Raw genomic sequence first — 14,674 nt, 5'->3', positions numbered from 1 at the left:
ATTATAGTTTTTAAATTTTCGCGAGTTTTTATTTTTATTTAGTCTTTGATTTTGGGTTTTGATGTCAGTTTAGTTTTAGTTACTTTTACGAGTTCATAAGTAGTTTTATTTTTATTTTGAGGAATTTACTAGTTTTAGTATAGCTTTTCAGGTACTAAGAGGAAAGCCTTGATTTAAAGAAGCTGAAAAGGGTAGGACGAAAGAATGCATGACATCAAATATGTTTTTCATTTGGCCTTTTTATTTGGCCAGTGTCTCTCTAGAAGTCAAACAGAGAAGCACAAAGTGGTAGCTATAGCAACCGGTGCGAATCGAGGGGGGGAAACGAAAAGTAAGCTGATTTTACCTGCAATTCTATCTAGTTTTAGTTCGTGTTGCATTGTTCATTGGAGTTTTTATTTAGTTTAGTTTTTTTGAAAATTGTATTTTTTTCTATCAGTTAAAGAAATTATTTTTTAATGCTAGCTTTAGTCTTAGTTTTCGTGTACTATAATAACCCTGCGCTGAACACGTTAGCACTGCATAGCATAAAGTTAACAAAAAATCTTAAGGTAGTATCACACAAATTTCCAAAGTTCAACACTGTTTTTATTTATTATAAATCAATACATTTTATATAAAAAAAGGACAAAGGGGTCTGAAATAAAACAATTTTAGATGTAAACCAAACAGATCAGGTTATGGCCACCCTCTTACCACACTGGACCCATATCACAGACTCCTGATTAGCCAGCATGTCTAGTTAATACTCATTCACTCTTCTCAAAACACCATAGGCTATACTTAAGATCAATCTAAAGTTTGGAAAATGTTTTAAATGGAAATAATGTGGTTGACATCAATCTCTCTGCAAAGCATTGCATGTATAGCAACGAAGCATGCCATTGGTTTTTGTGCAATCCATTACAACCATCACCAGCAGCACACATTATTTTTGTATAGCAGTTCAAGGATGTGAAAAATCTTTAACTCCTGCAGGTAAACAATAAAAGCTTTGTGTGGCGCCCAGTGTTAACGGCATGTTCTGTTGAAAATTACCAAGACCTAGCTTTCGCCAATTTGTTGTGTTCCAGATTTCCTAAAACGACATCAACAAGGAATCTCAGAGAAAAGCCAGCATCATTGTGTTGAATACACTTAACTGCTTCTTGAAAATAGGTGGACTTCAAAATGGTTCATGCTAGAGGTCAAAAGAGGGCACAGCCAGCTGCTTAAGTCGCTCAAAAACACTCAACGCAGAAGAGAGGGTGGGTCTGTTACCATGAAAACCAACTTGGATTTTATCTGAATATTAAAACTTAAAATTTGAATGCCCTTGTGACGGCCTGTTAATCATTACTGTTTGCCACGATATTGCAGGCCAACACTTGTGAAGGCAAAAAAAATGTGCAACTAATTCATCCTCACAGCACTGCAAGATAAAAGCATAAAATCCACCTGGATTAGTTCAGTCAAGATGAGTTCAATGACCCTTGTAAATCTCATGTTTTGGTAATGAATTATATCCACAGGTTGCCCAAATTTCCCTTCTTATTTATTATTAACTACCTTCTTGCACAGAACATATCAGCAGTGTTACCTGGTCAAAATTACCTGTCTATATGATAAATGTGGGAAATGATTATGGCTTTCTGTCGCCTGTTTTTTAAACCAAGCCTTTGTTGAGCTAACTCTGCTGGGTTATGGTAGGTAGGTTTATGTTAAAACGGACCACGTGTCCAATTACTAAAAACACTCATGGGAGGAGGAAAAAAGTAAAACAATAACTTAAATAGAAGTGCTTAAAACAGAACAGTTCTTAGAGCCCTTTCAAAAACCAAAAACAAGGTTGCAAAGCAGGAATCCCATCCGACAGGAAAGGAGAGCGAAATGAACAGCTGTCATTGTAATACTAATATTCATCCAATGATTCACAGATGCACAGTTCACGTGTAAGTCATATCCTTCCCTCCCTTACAAATATTTCTTGTTTCCTGGTCAGTGGCCCCCCCACGTCTGTGAGCCGCGGCTTCCCTCTGTTTCCAGTCTGTCTGTGTTGGGAGAACACTCTGTCTCAGTACACATCCCCTCTTCCTCTTTCGCCATCAGTGCCTGTTCCTCCTCCTTTTTCCTGCGCTCCAGCTCCCACTCCACAAAGGTGTCAAACAGGCTGGGCCAGGCCTCGTCCTCGCTGTAGTTGCTCAGGTCGGGCCCGATGGCCTGGGTGAAGTTGAGGAACATGTTCCACGTGTCCCTTGAGATGCCCCGTATACCTGAGGGGTTCTCCCCCAGGAAGTCCAGCCAGTGCTCCAGGATCCCAGGTGTGTCCTGGGTGAAAACAAGGCGCCACAGGGCGATGGCGATATCGCGCTGCAGCGACCGCTGTCCCTCCTCAGCGTCCAGACCGAACTGGAAGGTGAAGCGATACAGGTCCTTGAAGTTCTCCTCGCCCCGTGCATCCAGCATCATGCAGGGGAAACGCGAGCAGATGCCCTCGAGGCTGTCTGCCTGGATGGCCTTGCAGCCCTCAACGAACTCCTTCCTGAAGACACAAAGTAAACAGAACCGGATATCAGAGTGATAGTGGTGTACTGAGTACAGAGTGATACTGAACATGATAAGAGCAAAGTTTTCAACATAGCTAAGTGAACAGCACCAGAGCCAACTGATAGCTACATTTATTTATTTATTTACACTTAATTTTTGCAGTCGAGGAGTTTAAAAAGATAACGTAACATCCCAAACTAAAGGTGTTCAAAGTCAACAGCTTCAGTAAGCATCAGTTGACAATGACACATGTTGGTAACCAGTGTGGTTTAGTCCAAAGCCTCTGGATAGAAAAGTGCTGAGTTCAGATGAGAGAGGGGGAGCAGTGACGAGTGACCCGGACAGCAGGCCGCTCTATTCATCTCCTACACTAGCTGCAGAGTGGGAGTGCAGAGCAGGATCTATTTCCTGTGTGCCTCCCTACCTGACACTGGGAAACTGTTTGTGTGGGTGCGGCGGGCGTTTGGTTGAGCTGCTGAAAAACGTGTTTGAGGTGGGATGGATGGATGAACCAATTCACAGAGAAAGACGAGAAGATCAGACAGCACAGGGAAGAGAACTCGCCTCTGTGGGTAGAGATGAAGTTAACAGGCATCAAGCTACGCAATATTTTGGTGTCAGGCAATAACTAATCTAAATATTAAAAAACATTATTATTTAATTATGGCTGATTTGTTTGTTGAATAAAAGTGCGCAAGTGTTCAAATTTATGACAGCTCTCTTTTACTTTCTTGGTCTGCTTGAAGGCCTGTGTCCACGAACAGCGCCTATTTTGTACACAAAACCAGTGCAGTTCAGCATTTTCAGCGTTCAGAGGCCTCAGCATCAGCTGTTTTTTGTTGCTGTGTTAACAGCACTCTCAGATGCAAGTGTTGCAAAAACGTTAAAATTTCATTCAGCAGACGCTTTTGTCCAAAGCGACGTACATCCGAGACTTAATACAACACAAGCAACGATCAAGACAGGAGGGAACGAAGTCAGTAAGTGCTAACAAACAGCTTCAAGCTTCAAGCTCCCACCATAGACTGTATAAAAAGCTGGACAACATGACAGCTCCCTAAAAGTGAAACCAAAACATGTCTACCGCCCCCTGCTGACTGGCTGCAGTATAGGTCATAAAGCCCGCCTCCTCCATGTTAACAGATGGGACATGAGTCAAACTATTAAATCAAAATACACGTCAAATACATTTTTCATCAAACATCCTGTCATTATAGTTAGTTCTTATCATGCTGATTTACGTCCAAGTGTTCTTTTTTCTGAAGTTTATTTTTAATTAGTTAATTGATGCTGTGAAAAGGATGATTGACAGCGATCCGCGAAAAGACACTTAACTAAAACAATCACTACAGTCATTGAAGTTTCCATATGTGTCAACGTCTGCTTCAGACCAACCCGAGAAGCTGCTCTGCTGTTAAACACGCCACCGTGCGGGACCTTTGCTGTTTTTTTGGTCATTTAAGTGTGTGTTTTGGTTAGCGGAAGTGGCTATGGCGGCGCCACCCGCTGATCTCTACTGCGCAGACTCTAGGCTCTTCTCTTTTCTCAGTTTGTACCTCCTCGAGTCCTTTCCTCGACTCCTCTCCTCGCGGCTTAGTCCCTCCCACCAGAGATGCAAGCGGAGGAGGTGAGGAAGAGACACAAGGAGAGAGGAGTCGAGGCAACAGACATTTAACAACATGAGACATCCCTGCTTCAGAGCCGTCATTTAAAAGCGACGTCAATTAAATATGATGTGTGGCACAGCTGCATCATCTGTCTATTTTGTTAAAGCCTGCTGTTTTTTATGATCTGTCAGCAGAACAGTGTTTATGACAAGTTACTTTTAATTCACTTCACAACGTGGCATAATGTCACGTGAATGTACGGATGTCATACATGTTTATTTTTTCATTTAACACACACACTCACACAAATAAGAGGTACATTTATTATAATCCTCAAGCATAACTACGTGGCACCAACAATCATGCCCACAGATATTAACTGAAGACATAGCAACATGTGGACATGCTGTGGGTTAGTCTGGTGCGCCCTCTGTTAAATGTGAGACACACCGCGGAGAATACCTGCTCAGACGGAACAGGTGTCCCAGGAGCAGAGATATGCAGCAGGTCACGGTGCCGAAAAGACTTCTGCAAAGGATACACCGGTGTATCCTCGCTCAAAGCTCCTCCGGCAAACCTCCTCGATCCTCTCTCCTCCAGATGCATTTTATGAATTGAGACATCCTTCAAGATGGCGTGCTGAGACTGATTTCCGGGTCACAGGCAGGAGGAGCGAGGAGCGAGGAGACGAGGAGTCACAAAATAGAGAAATGAGAAAGGCCATCTGTCTTTAAATGACGGCACCATCGCAAGATGACAGCGCTTATCACTGGGTCTATTTTGTTTTGGCATTATTCTGTACTATGAGGGCAGCATGTTGTCCATTTTTAAATATAGTCATTGTGCTGACAGGCAGTGCACAGGGCGTTTTTTTAAATGATCATCAACAACATCAACAAGGTCAATATAGTCATCATATGAATATTCTCATAAACATCAATAAGACCCTCAATGACATCATCATCAATAGCATCATTATCATTAAGTGCAGAGGTGTTCATGAGCTGGGTCTTTAGCTTCTTCTTAAAGGTGAAAGTGACCCTGCGGACAGAATGGAGTGTGGTGACTCATTCTACCACCGGGGGACTACTGAGGGGAAGAACCTAGTGAGCGATTCACGGCCCGGTTGTGATGGGAGTCCCAGGCACCTTTCATAAAACCAAGAAGGGGCGGGCCTTCAGAAGTTTTTATCTTTCTTTGTTAAATTTTCCTTGAATAAAAGCCAGACAACTTTCATAACCTAGCAACAGTAAGTGCTGGTGAGAATCGCTCTGAAGGTGACGTTGTGGGCGCTGCCAGTGCAAAAAAATGCAGCTAGTGGACACAAACCTCTATACTTCAATTTTCTTGGGATACTCTAATGTTTAATTAATTGATTGTTCATTAACACAAACACAGGAAGTCTTGTATTGGGCTCCTTGTCAGGAAGAGGGGTTTCGTTTCCTTAAAACATGCAAGAGGCGCCCTGACATTGCAAACACCAGAAGAAGAAAAAACCTACCTTAGAAATGTGTTTAAAAAAAACCTTTATAATAAAGTGTTATATTGTGCTTGTACTTGGAAAATGTCACTTAAAAAGACACAAAGTGCAGTGGAGTTTTGTAGCTGGTGTGAAAAAAATTAATGAGTCACAGTACACATCGGACTCAACACTGATGCACTGATTATTTTAAGTAATAGTTATAATGATTTTACTTCTTAGGAAGTAAGGGGAAGACCTAGTTTCATGAAGCACGTCTTCAGGATTCATTGGGATAACTTTGTTCATTAAAAACATCACATTATGTTGAGGTGAGAAATGACTTCCTTCTATTTTCAGTAGACAGTACAGTACTGGCAGTTGAGATAAAATCAGGGAACAAGGGTAGAAAGAATGATGTGATGAAATTTATCAGTGGATGTTGCGGTTAAATGGTATGAAAGATGCTTCTGTCCACAAGTGTCTGAAGATTCTTGAAACAGCATCTTAGCATTCAAATAGGGACAGCACTAATGAAACTGTGTTTTAAGTCATCTGGAACATCTTGGTTTTTTAGCATCCTTAGTCATCAGTCACCTATAGAAGCTTGTAGTAGTTATGCTAGTTCATCCTGATCAACAAATACCAGCGACCATACACGCCCCATTCCCCAGAACTCCACCTTACCTTGTAAACTTGCACATGGTAGCTGCTTGAAACTTCCAGGCAAGAACCAGCACACGAAACTCTGCTGGGTCCACACACAGGTCGTTACAAAAGCTCTCCATGCCTTCCTCCAAGATAGCGTCCTCCTGCTCGTCCTTGTAGCAGCAAAACAGCTCCTCAATGCGCGTCAAAGACAGCCCGTCTCCATCCAGACTCTCGTCCTTGCGCAATTCCCCCATCAATGCGGGGATGACGGGCGTCTCCACTGTAACCTCCAAGGCCTTGGTGCCATTCGACAGCTCGCTGGTGGCTTTGCTACATGGGGCGCTGGACTCCTCTTTGTGGCCCCCACCACCAGAACCGCCTCCTTTCTTGTGGTGGGACTTTGAGCCGCTCTCCTTGTCTCCACTCTTGCTGCCGAGCGAGGACGTCGGGTTCTTACACTTGGTGACACACTGGCCCATGTCGTCCTCCCTGGTCCCTCGTCTGTCTTTCCTCCTCACCTTCAGTCCCCGTCGGAACCACCTGGACGCCTCTGCTCTGGTCTATCGAGACGTCTCAACATACCCTCAGGCCTGGGGTGAAGAACAATGCGAAAATGTGAATTATCACAGAGTGCAGGTGTAAACTGAGGCAGTCTTGCTCAAAGTGGAAAGGTCAAGATTCACATTTCTGTGGCTACTAGTCGAGGGGAATCAAACTATGAGGATTTTTGAAGGTCAGGAAGTTACCTTTGCCAATTTGCCACGATCCAGATCCAGCTTCCACTGCCAGACTTAAAAACGCTTTAAGGGAAACATCAGAGAAAGCAACAGTTTAGATGTATAGAGACAATGAGATAACCATAGAAACCACCGCAGAATACATTAGAGAAAAACATCAGTTGTAACCACAGACAGCTACAGAGGATAACTTAATTAAGCCCTATTGTAGGTTTCCTTTGAGCCATTAAATATGACTATATTTGCGTACATTTATCTGATGATCAACCTGAGCTGACTTTCTTTCATGATGATCCTGTGAACACACAAATTGTCCACAACTCTATGTTTAGTCTTTGCCTGTTATCTGAAATGCACATATACTGCCAGAACCTTCACCACAAAATTCAGTTACAGAAAAGAACAATTTACTTTACCAGCAGTGATGGACTAAGAATGTGAAGTTGCTATGGCTGCCATTAAAAACGGCAAAAACTTTATATGAATTACATTACATTTACACCGACTGAGCAAATGTTTCAGAAACTAAAAGTACCTGATTACTTGGTCGTGTGTTCTCTTTTACAAGTTACACAGCATGCATGGAAAAGAGGGGGAGAAATGTCGTGCTGAAACGTAACACTGCTGTTGGAACTTTTTCAAAGTGGTGACTGACTACAGTTGTGACCAGAAAATTAAATAACTTGAGAACAAGAACTTAGTGAGCAGAACAAAACATGAGCCAATATTAGGGCTGTGACAGCAAGCGCATGACCGCGGTTATGTGACGCCAATCGCGGGGGTGGACCCAGTGACCGTCACGTTTTTTTAAGTATCATAGACCTTATAGCTTGCCTACTTAAAATCCCAGGTTCAATAAATTAAGTGAAACTAAAATAAATCGTGAAAACTTAATGAAACGTTTTTTCCCCTTCACTTACACGCCACATTTACAGGTCGCTGTGGCAGCGCGGAGAAAACAGTAGGACCTGAATGCTGTCAGGTTTCAAGTTTACAGGACAAAAATCAGGAGATGCAGCAGTGAGACAATTCTCAAGAGAGTGGAAGAAAAAGTAAACTGAAACTGAACCTAGGTCCGAGAAAGCTGGTAAAAAGGCCGGTATGGGTAGCTGCGGGAGGAAGAAGGCAAACGATGCGCACCAATGCGTGCATGTGGCACCACAGCACGCTTTTACCACCGAACAGCAAGGAGGCTTTAGTGTTTCACTGCGGTTAGAAAATTTCAGGGGTGTTTTGTGTGTTTTTACGAGTTTAATATCTTAACTCTCAGATGTACGTCGCTTTGGACAAAAGCGTGTGCTAAATGATATTGTAACATTAACTTTTAATTGAATCAATTAAAGCCTCACATGATAACCTATAATCAGTTATTTTGTGATCCTCTAACATAGTAGTTGCTAGTGGCAGCCATCATATATATTATCGCTGTGTAGGCTACTGTTTTGGAGATAGAAAAAGTCAATATTTTCAAGGCCAAAAAATGATGGCATCAAGCGGTTTATTAACTGCCGTACGCACCGATCCCCCAAAACAATCTGAGGCTGTTTCGGAGGCATTTCTGATAATGGAATCAGTAAAGGAACAACTCTAAGCAAAACATGTAAAATGTAAAAATCTTATGCCTGAACAAAGTGTGTTTAAACTGGAGTCTACAGTAATCATACTAACAAAACATGTTATACAGCATTATCTGACTTCTATCGACCCACAACTCTCAAAGCAGGTTACTTTTAATGTACATATAATTGCAATTCACAATTTTTCAGTCACATCTTTACACATAAAAAGTACAAGTGTGTTTGATAACTGTTCGAGTAGCTTGTCAGGATATTACTTACACAGAGTCCCTCAGATGGCATTGGCCACGGATCAGAGTGTCTTTCTATTCAGCTCCATCATTGTGACCTTGACATCTGCAATGCTGAAAAGACACATAATCTTGTCATCATAAGCAGAAAGTGATAGCTCATCATACCCAAACCTGAAGGGCTATTTTTGTCAATAGTCTATGAATATGTCATTTGAGCAAAACAAAAAGTTTGTCTTAGTGAAGGATTAGTCAAATCGTGATTTACAACTACAGAAAAGATGGTTTTAACGATTTTGGACTTAAAATGTATTATGCAGTGTGAAGTTAGGCTATGCTGCTGGGGCTGAGGAGGTGAGGTGTCCAGTGACAGACCTCTCACAGGGCACAGACACGCTTTGTTCTGAACTACTACTCATAAACTCCGTTTAAAAAACCCTACTTCTAGTTACTTCTGAAAACAACTTTCACCTTGAGCTGAGATCTTAAATGTTGTTAAGCCAGGACTTCTGGTGTAACATGAATGAATAAACTGTATAAACAGAATCGACTGTGTTGATCATTGCTCGGGGCATGTCGAGGCAAATACCTCACTGGCTCATTCTGAATAACTTCAGCTAGAAAACATCTGATGGACGTCTGGTGGCATTATCAATCAGAGTATATAATTATCATCCTCAACAAGCTAACATGCTAGGTTAGCCAATAACAGTAGATCAACTAAGCAATATTGTTAGCCCCTAAACTGTCCGCTATAATAAAGTTTAGGTAAATTACGAAAGCGTTATATTTACAACACTGTTGACAACCCATAGCCTCAGTTAAGTTAGATAGCTTATCTTAACTAACATTTGCTGGCATTAATGTTGTTTTTACCGAGTTATGTTGGGAAGTAGCACACACAGGATCAAGTGAGCTTAACAGCACATGCACAACACCCAAAAATGTAATGTAAATAAGGCGTTGGTAACCTTTTACGCCAAGCAATTTCAACCATTCATGAATTCAGATATTACTTGTTGTTATGCCATTATAGATTGACAAGACATCACCGCCACCGGGCCATTTACATCAAAACTGACTGGCCCGGACGACGTCGCCATAGCTAGCTAGCATCAGCTCGGTTAACTAAAAGTTAGCTATCGGCTAAGCTAGCTCTTTCGATTAAAACACCGAGAAACACTTTGATTATTCTCCTAAAGAAACTTACCTTTTTGAGAAATTCTTCCGTGTTGAACTGAGAGTGCATCGCTTTAGGTGTGCCAGTACAAATTGAGTAGTCTTTAAGTTTTCCAAGGTAGCGTATAAACTGAGGAAACTCGTCGCGTTCACTCAGACTGATAAGCTAACTAGTTAGCTAGCAGCTAAAACAAACTTCCACATCAATGTCGAAATTAATCCGCTTTGTTAAAAAATAAATTAAAAACTAGCAACCAGGGTGTGCTTCATTTTGAACTATGTTAGATCTATGGAGGGAGATAAAAGAACATCTCGAGCTTAAGCAGTCAGTTTCTTTGTGCTTCCTCCTGTTAGTCATTGAGTGAAGCTACACTGTGGGCATCCTGCATCACTTCCGCCGACGAGTGACCAACAGCTGATCCTCCTCTCAGCGACGATGAGACACCAGAGTTATTATAGCTTTTAAATTTTCATTAGTTCTTATTTTTATTTAGTCTTTCATTTTGGTTTTTGATTTAACTTTAGTTTTAGTTAGTTTTACGAGTTCAAAAGTAATTTTATTTAATTTATTTTAATTTTAAGGAAATGAATGGTTTTAGTTTAGTTTTTCGTGTTAGTTTCAGTTTTTCAGGTATTAAGAGGAAAGCCTTGATTTGAAGAAGCTGAAAAGGGTAGGGTGAAAGAACGCATGACATCAAATATGATTTTTACTTGGCATTTTTATTAGTATTATTTTGTGTTACTGTCTCTCGAGAAGTCAAACAGAGGATGTCAAAGTGGTAGCTATAGCAACCACAGTGTGAATCGAGGGGGAAAACGAAAGGTAAGCTGATTTTACCTGCAATTCTATTTAGTTTCAGTTCGTGTCAGTTTCAGTTTTAGTCTTAGTTATATATATATATATATATATATATATATATATATATATATATATATATATATATATATATAATGGATAATCTGAATATCACATTTTTTGATATTGTTAATTTTAGAATTATTTGGGGAAAATATCATATTCACACTTGTAAGTTGAAAAATTAGAACACCTCTTTTTCAGTGTTCTTAAATTATTTTAACAACTACTTTAAGTCAGTGAGATACTTGGAAAAAATGAACGGACAGGCCAAAAACTCTATCTATATCGAAATCCTTGCTGTTTTAATGTCTCTTACCTATATCTTCTATAGTTTGTAATAGCTATTTGTATTAATTAACACACTGTACATTTGTGCTGATCTTCCTTAACATGTTATGTACTTTTCTTTGTGTTTAATAATAATAATAATAATAATAAAAAGACTCATCTTTTATTTTATACAAGTAATGTGCTTGCAGATACAACAACACAACCCAGATGGATAATCAGTATCAAAACATTTATTGGTGCATACATTTTATTGATGATATTTTGAGTGACACTTGAATAATGTTTAACGCTAGAAAATGATTTAAAAGCCCTTTGAAACTCGCCTTAAATGTAAAAGACCAGATCTATACGAAAAAACTAAAAAAATGTTGCTTCTACCTTAAATAGATAAAACTCAAGCTTCATGACTTAAACGTTTTATGTTTTGTGTGTGTGTGCGTGTGTTTTTTCCCCTTTGCTACATGCCTGTTTGGAAGCCAGTTTCGGTGACGCGTCAACATCAGGCGACAAATGTGTTTCTGCTGTCCTAGCCACAGCTTCTGTCGAGCTAGCCTCTTCTTCAAAGACTGTCGGTAGGTCATGTTTTTATTATTAGATAATTGTAAAACGTAAGGAGCGATAACGGTAATGAAAGTCGGTAATGTGAATGACGATTTTTAATTTAATCTCTGTTCTTAACAGCAGAATCTATTAGGGCTCCATTATAGCTAGCTTAATGTTGACAAGTGATGCCCGAAGTGTTGCCTTTTGTTTTTCTGTTTGGGAATGAATACAAATGCTCAAATGGCGTTATTCTTTCCTTTACATTCAGTACATGCCGGATAATATTATATATACCTTTCAGACAGTCATCGTTACTTAATGTTGTGTTTGGAGTACAGTCATGTGTTGGTAATAGTGACATCCAGTGTTGGGTTATGAGAACTCTCGGCTAAAGCGAGGAACTGCCTCAAAATGTCTTCGGTTCAGTGATTATCAACTGGAATTATGTGATTAATTTTAATGTTGTAAAAGTTTATAATGATAATAACAACTTAAAATGTGGCAGTTCTGGAATTATTAGGTTTTATTGTAGACCATTATTTTCTGTCTATATGTTTTGCTCAAATGATGCACTAATTTGAATTAAGTTTTGTTAAATCAAATCACTAAATGGGAACTTTGATGTGCTAGCATACATACACAATGTACTAAAATCTTATTAACTAGGGCCAAGTTTTTTTGCCTCTGCATAGCAGATCAACCAGACCATTGAAACAACAGAAGGTTGTTTATTCTTCTTTTTTTCCCTGTGACTTGGTCATACGTTTAAGTGGAGTCCAGCCAATTATTATAATCGAGGCCTACTGTGTGATACAGTGTCCCTAAGTACAGACAGATACATTACCAAAGTGACTGATTAAGTTTACTGTTAGATGAGTATTATCATTATTGTACTGCCACAAATCTGGCTTACAAAAATGTATAAAAACTGATTACATTTATTGTAATACATAAATTGCTTTATTGCGCAGGTAACTGCTGTTTTTGAGCCCAGATGACAGCCTCCACTCGCAGGACGGTGTTGTCCCTGTACATGCGAGTGTTTCGCATCGCTCGAACCTGGCAGGCACAGAGCGGAGTCACAGGTGACACAGACACAGAAAGGAAATACATCCTGCAGGAGGCCCGCACTCTATTCAGACAGAACCAGCAGGTGCAGACAACAGAATAATACTTTAAACTTTAAAGATTTGAAAAATATATAGTAGTTATAGTAGTTTGTAGGAGTAACCTTTTCTTCTGTGTTCATCTTTTCAGCTCGCAGATCAAGAATCAATAAAGAAGTGTATAGAAGAATGTGAAGCAAGGATAGAAATAGGTAAGAGTGGGGCCATGAGTTTCCTTACATAAGTCTTGACTAATCCTTATCCTACTCAGGTGAGCAGCACAGTCGCAGTAATACCAACCTTTCCATGTTTTGTCTTTTTGAAACTGTATGTATTCTAAGTTCTTGTAGTTTTTATATTATGAAATGTGTAAAATGATGACTTCACCAACATTAATTTTATAAAGTGAATGATGCTGATGCAAATCTCTGACAGTGATTGCAGTGTTATTTTTGGTCGCCTTTTATAACAGGAGTAAGATCTAGCACAGTGTGATAAGCGTTTCCCCCTGAGTGACTGAGGAAGTTCAGCTGAAGGTCTTGAGTGTTTCTGCAGAAGCAGCAGAGGTGTAAACATTGACCTACTGGTCTGAATGTTTCAACAGAAAAAAAATCAAATCAAAACCAAAACATGAGCAGGAGGTGTTTCGTTAGTTATGAAAAGAAACTGTCTCTAATGACACAAATAGGATCTGAAATCATCTGTTTCCTGTTGACATCATGATTTTGTTTCACAGGTCTACATTACAGGAACCCATATCCAAGAGCTGTAAGTAACATATTGGACACATTTTTCTATTGACTGTGTTGATGAGAAATGGTATTCAGTTATTTTCTTCTCTGAATATCCCCACAGTCGTACCTTCCACCACTGGGCCTGGCGACTCAGAAAGGCAGGAAGCTGCGGGCGCAGCAGCGCCTGAGGAAGCAGGCCAAGCCAATTTACTTACAGTCACATGACGAGACCTGATGCACGATATCCTCACTCCTCGCCAGAGTGTTCAAGTTACCAAGGACAGGAAACCAGAGTGCACAAGCTGATCTCAGCGGCTGAATTGGCGCAAGCACTCAATGATGCAAGAACAACCGTCATTCAGGAGAAAGCCAATTTTTTAATTGTTATTTTTTTCACCGTTAACTGAGTGTCAGCTTCTGTTCAGCTTGGGAGGCCCGTCAGTGTGGAATGACTTGTAAGATAAGATGTTTATTTTATTTATTTTTTCTGTAAAGATTATTGTGAAAACATTCTTTTTACATCCAATGGAGTTATAATGAGATAAAGGCTGATGTCTCAGAGGAAGCTAATAAAGTTACATTAACAACCATCCCATAATAATATTGTCCCGATTCTGTTTAATAAGATAATGAAATATACCCCACATATTACAGCCGCAGCATGGAGGAAGTTAGGACACAGTTCTATGGTTCAATGGTTTACAAAAATTCCTTTGAACTTCTGAAAAACTCTGAAGAGGAACATCAGAGTCAGGAGGAGGACCTTTTACTGTACAGGGCTTTTTCTTATCAGAGACAAGCACATGGAGCAATGACTACATGAGTGCTTTACAGGAAGGCATAAAAAAACGGGAACAAAGAGGTGATAAAAAGGGAAATGGAAATGTGTGTAAATTCTGTGGAATGAGGCAGAAGTACAGAGTGAAAAGGTGGAGATAAAGTCTATGATATATTGTGGCTTAAAGGGTTATTCAACACAAAACGTCTGCTTTGTTATCTATTCACCTGTTTGTTTAAAAGGGAACAAGTTTTAGACTCAATCCTAATGTCAAACATATTCTTGTAAGCATCTTTTTTTCCCCCATATCTGCTTTGTAAAAAACAATATTCACCCCAGTAGAATCCGAGGAGGCTGTACGTACGTCATATGTAGCTGTCAACTTCATATTGGGAGT

General features: G+C 40.0%; 2 protein-coding genes across 2 annotated transcripts; one reads left to right on the top strand and one right to left on the bottom strand.

Annotated features, from left to right (window-relative positions):
- Nucleotides 1–581: 581 nt before the first annotated feature.
- Nucleotides 582–10,312, bottom strand: dcun1d3 (defective in cullin neddylation 1 domain containing 3). The gene is made up of 5 exons (XM_069664584.1): nucleotides 9,998–10,312; nucleotides 8,819–8,901; nucleotides 6,990–7,043; nucleotides 6,280–6,833; nucleotides 582–2,521 (listed from the first exon to the last, which is right to left on the bottom strand). Exons 4-5 carry the CDS (start codon nucleotides 6,720–6,722, stop codon nucleotides 1,978–1,980), a joined length of 987 nt encoding a protein of 328 aa, XP_069520685.1. The 5' UTR covers nucleotides 6,723–6,833; nucleotides 6,990–7,043; nucleotides 8,819–8,901; nucleotides 9,998–10,312; the 3' UTR covers nucleotides 582–1,977.
- A 1,295-nt stretch (nucleotides 10,313–11,607) lies between these two features.
- lyrm1 (LYR motif containing 1) lies at nucleotides 11,608–14,087 on the top strand. Its single transcript, XM_069664965.1, has 5 exons — nucleotides 11,608–11,688; nucleotides 12,631–12,812; nucleotides 12,917–12,977; nucleotides 13,502–13,533; nucleotides 13,621–14,087. Exons 2-5 carry the CDS (start codon nucleotides 12,654–12,656, stop codon nucleotides 13,732–13,734), a joined length of 366 nt encoding a protein of 121 aa, XP_069521066.1. The 5' UTR covers nucleotides 11,608–11,688; nucleotides 12,631–12,653; the 3' UTR covers nucleotides 13,735–14,087.
- The last annotated feature ends 587 nt before the right edge of the window (nucleotides 14,088–14,674 follow it).

The sequence above is a fragment of the Semicossyphus pulcher genome, unplaced genomic scaffold, assembly GCF_022749685.1.
Source record: "Semicossyphus pulcher isolate SPU_LCO1_2020_fin unplaced genomic scaffold, fSemPul1.0.p SCAF_16, whole genome shotgun sequence".
NCBI lineage: Eukaryota > Metazoa > Chordata > Actinopteri > Labriformes > Labridae > Semicossyphus > Semicossyphus pulcher.
This window is presented reverse-complemented; position numbering and strand designations above follow the sequence as displayed.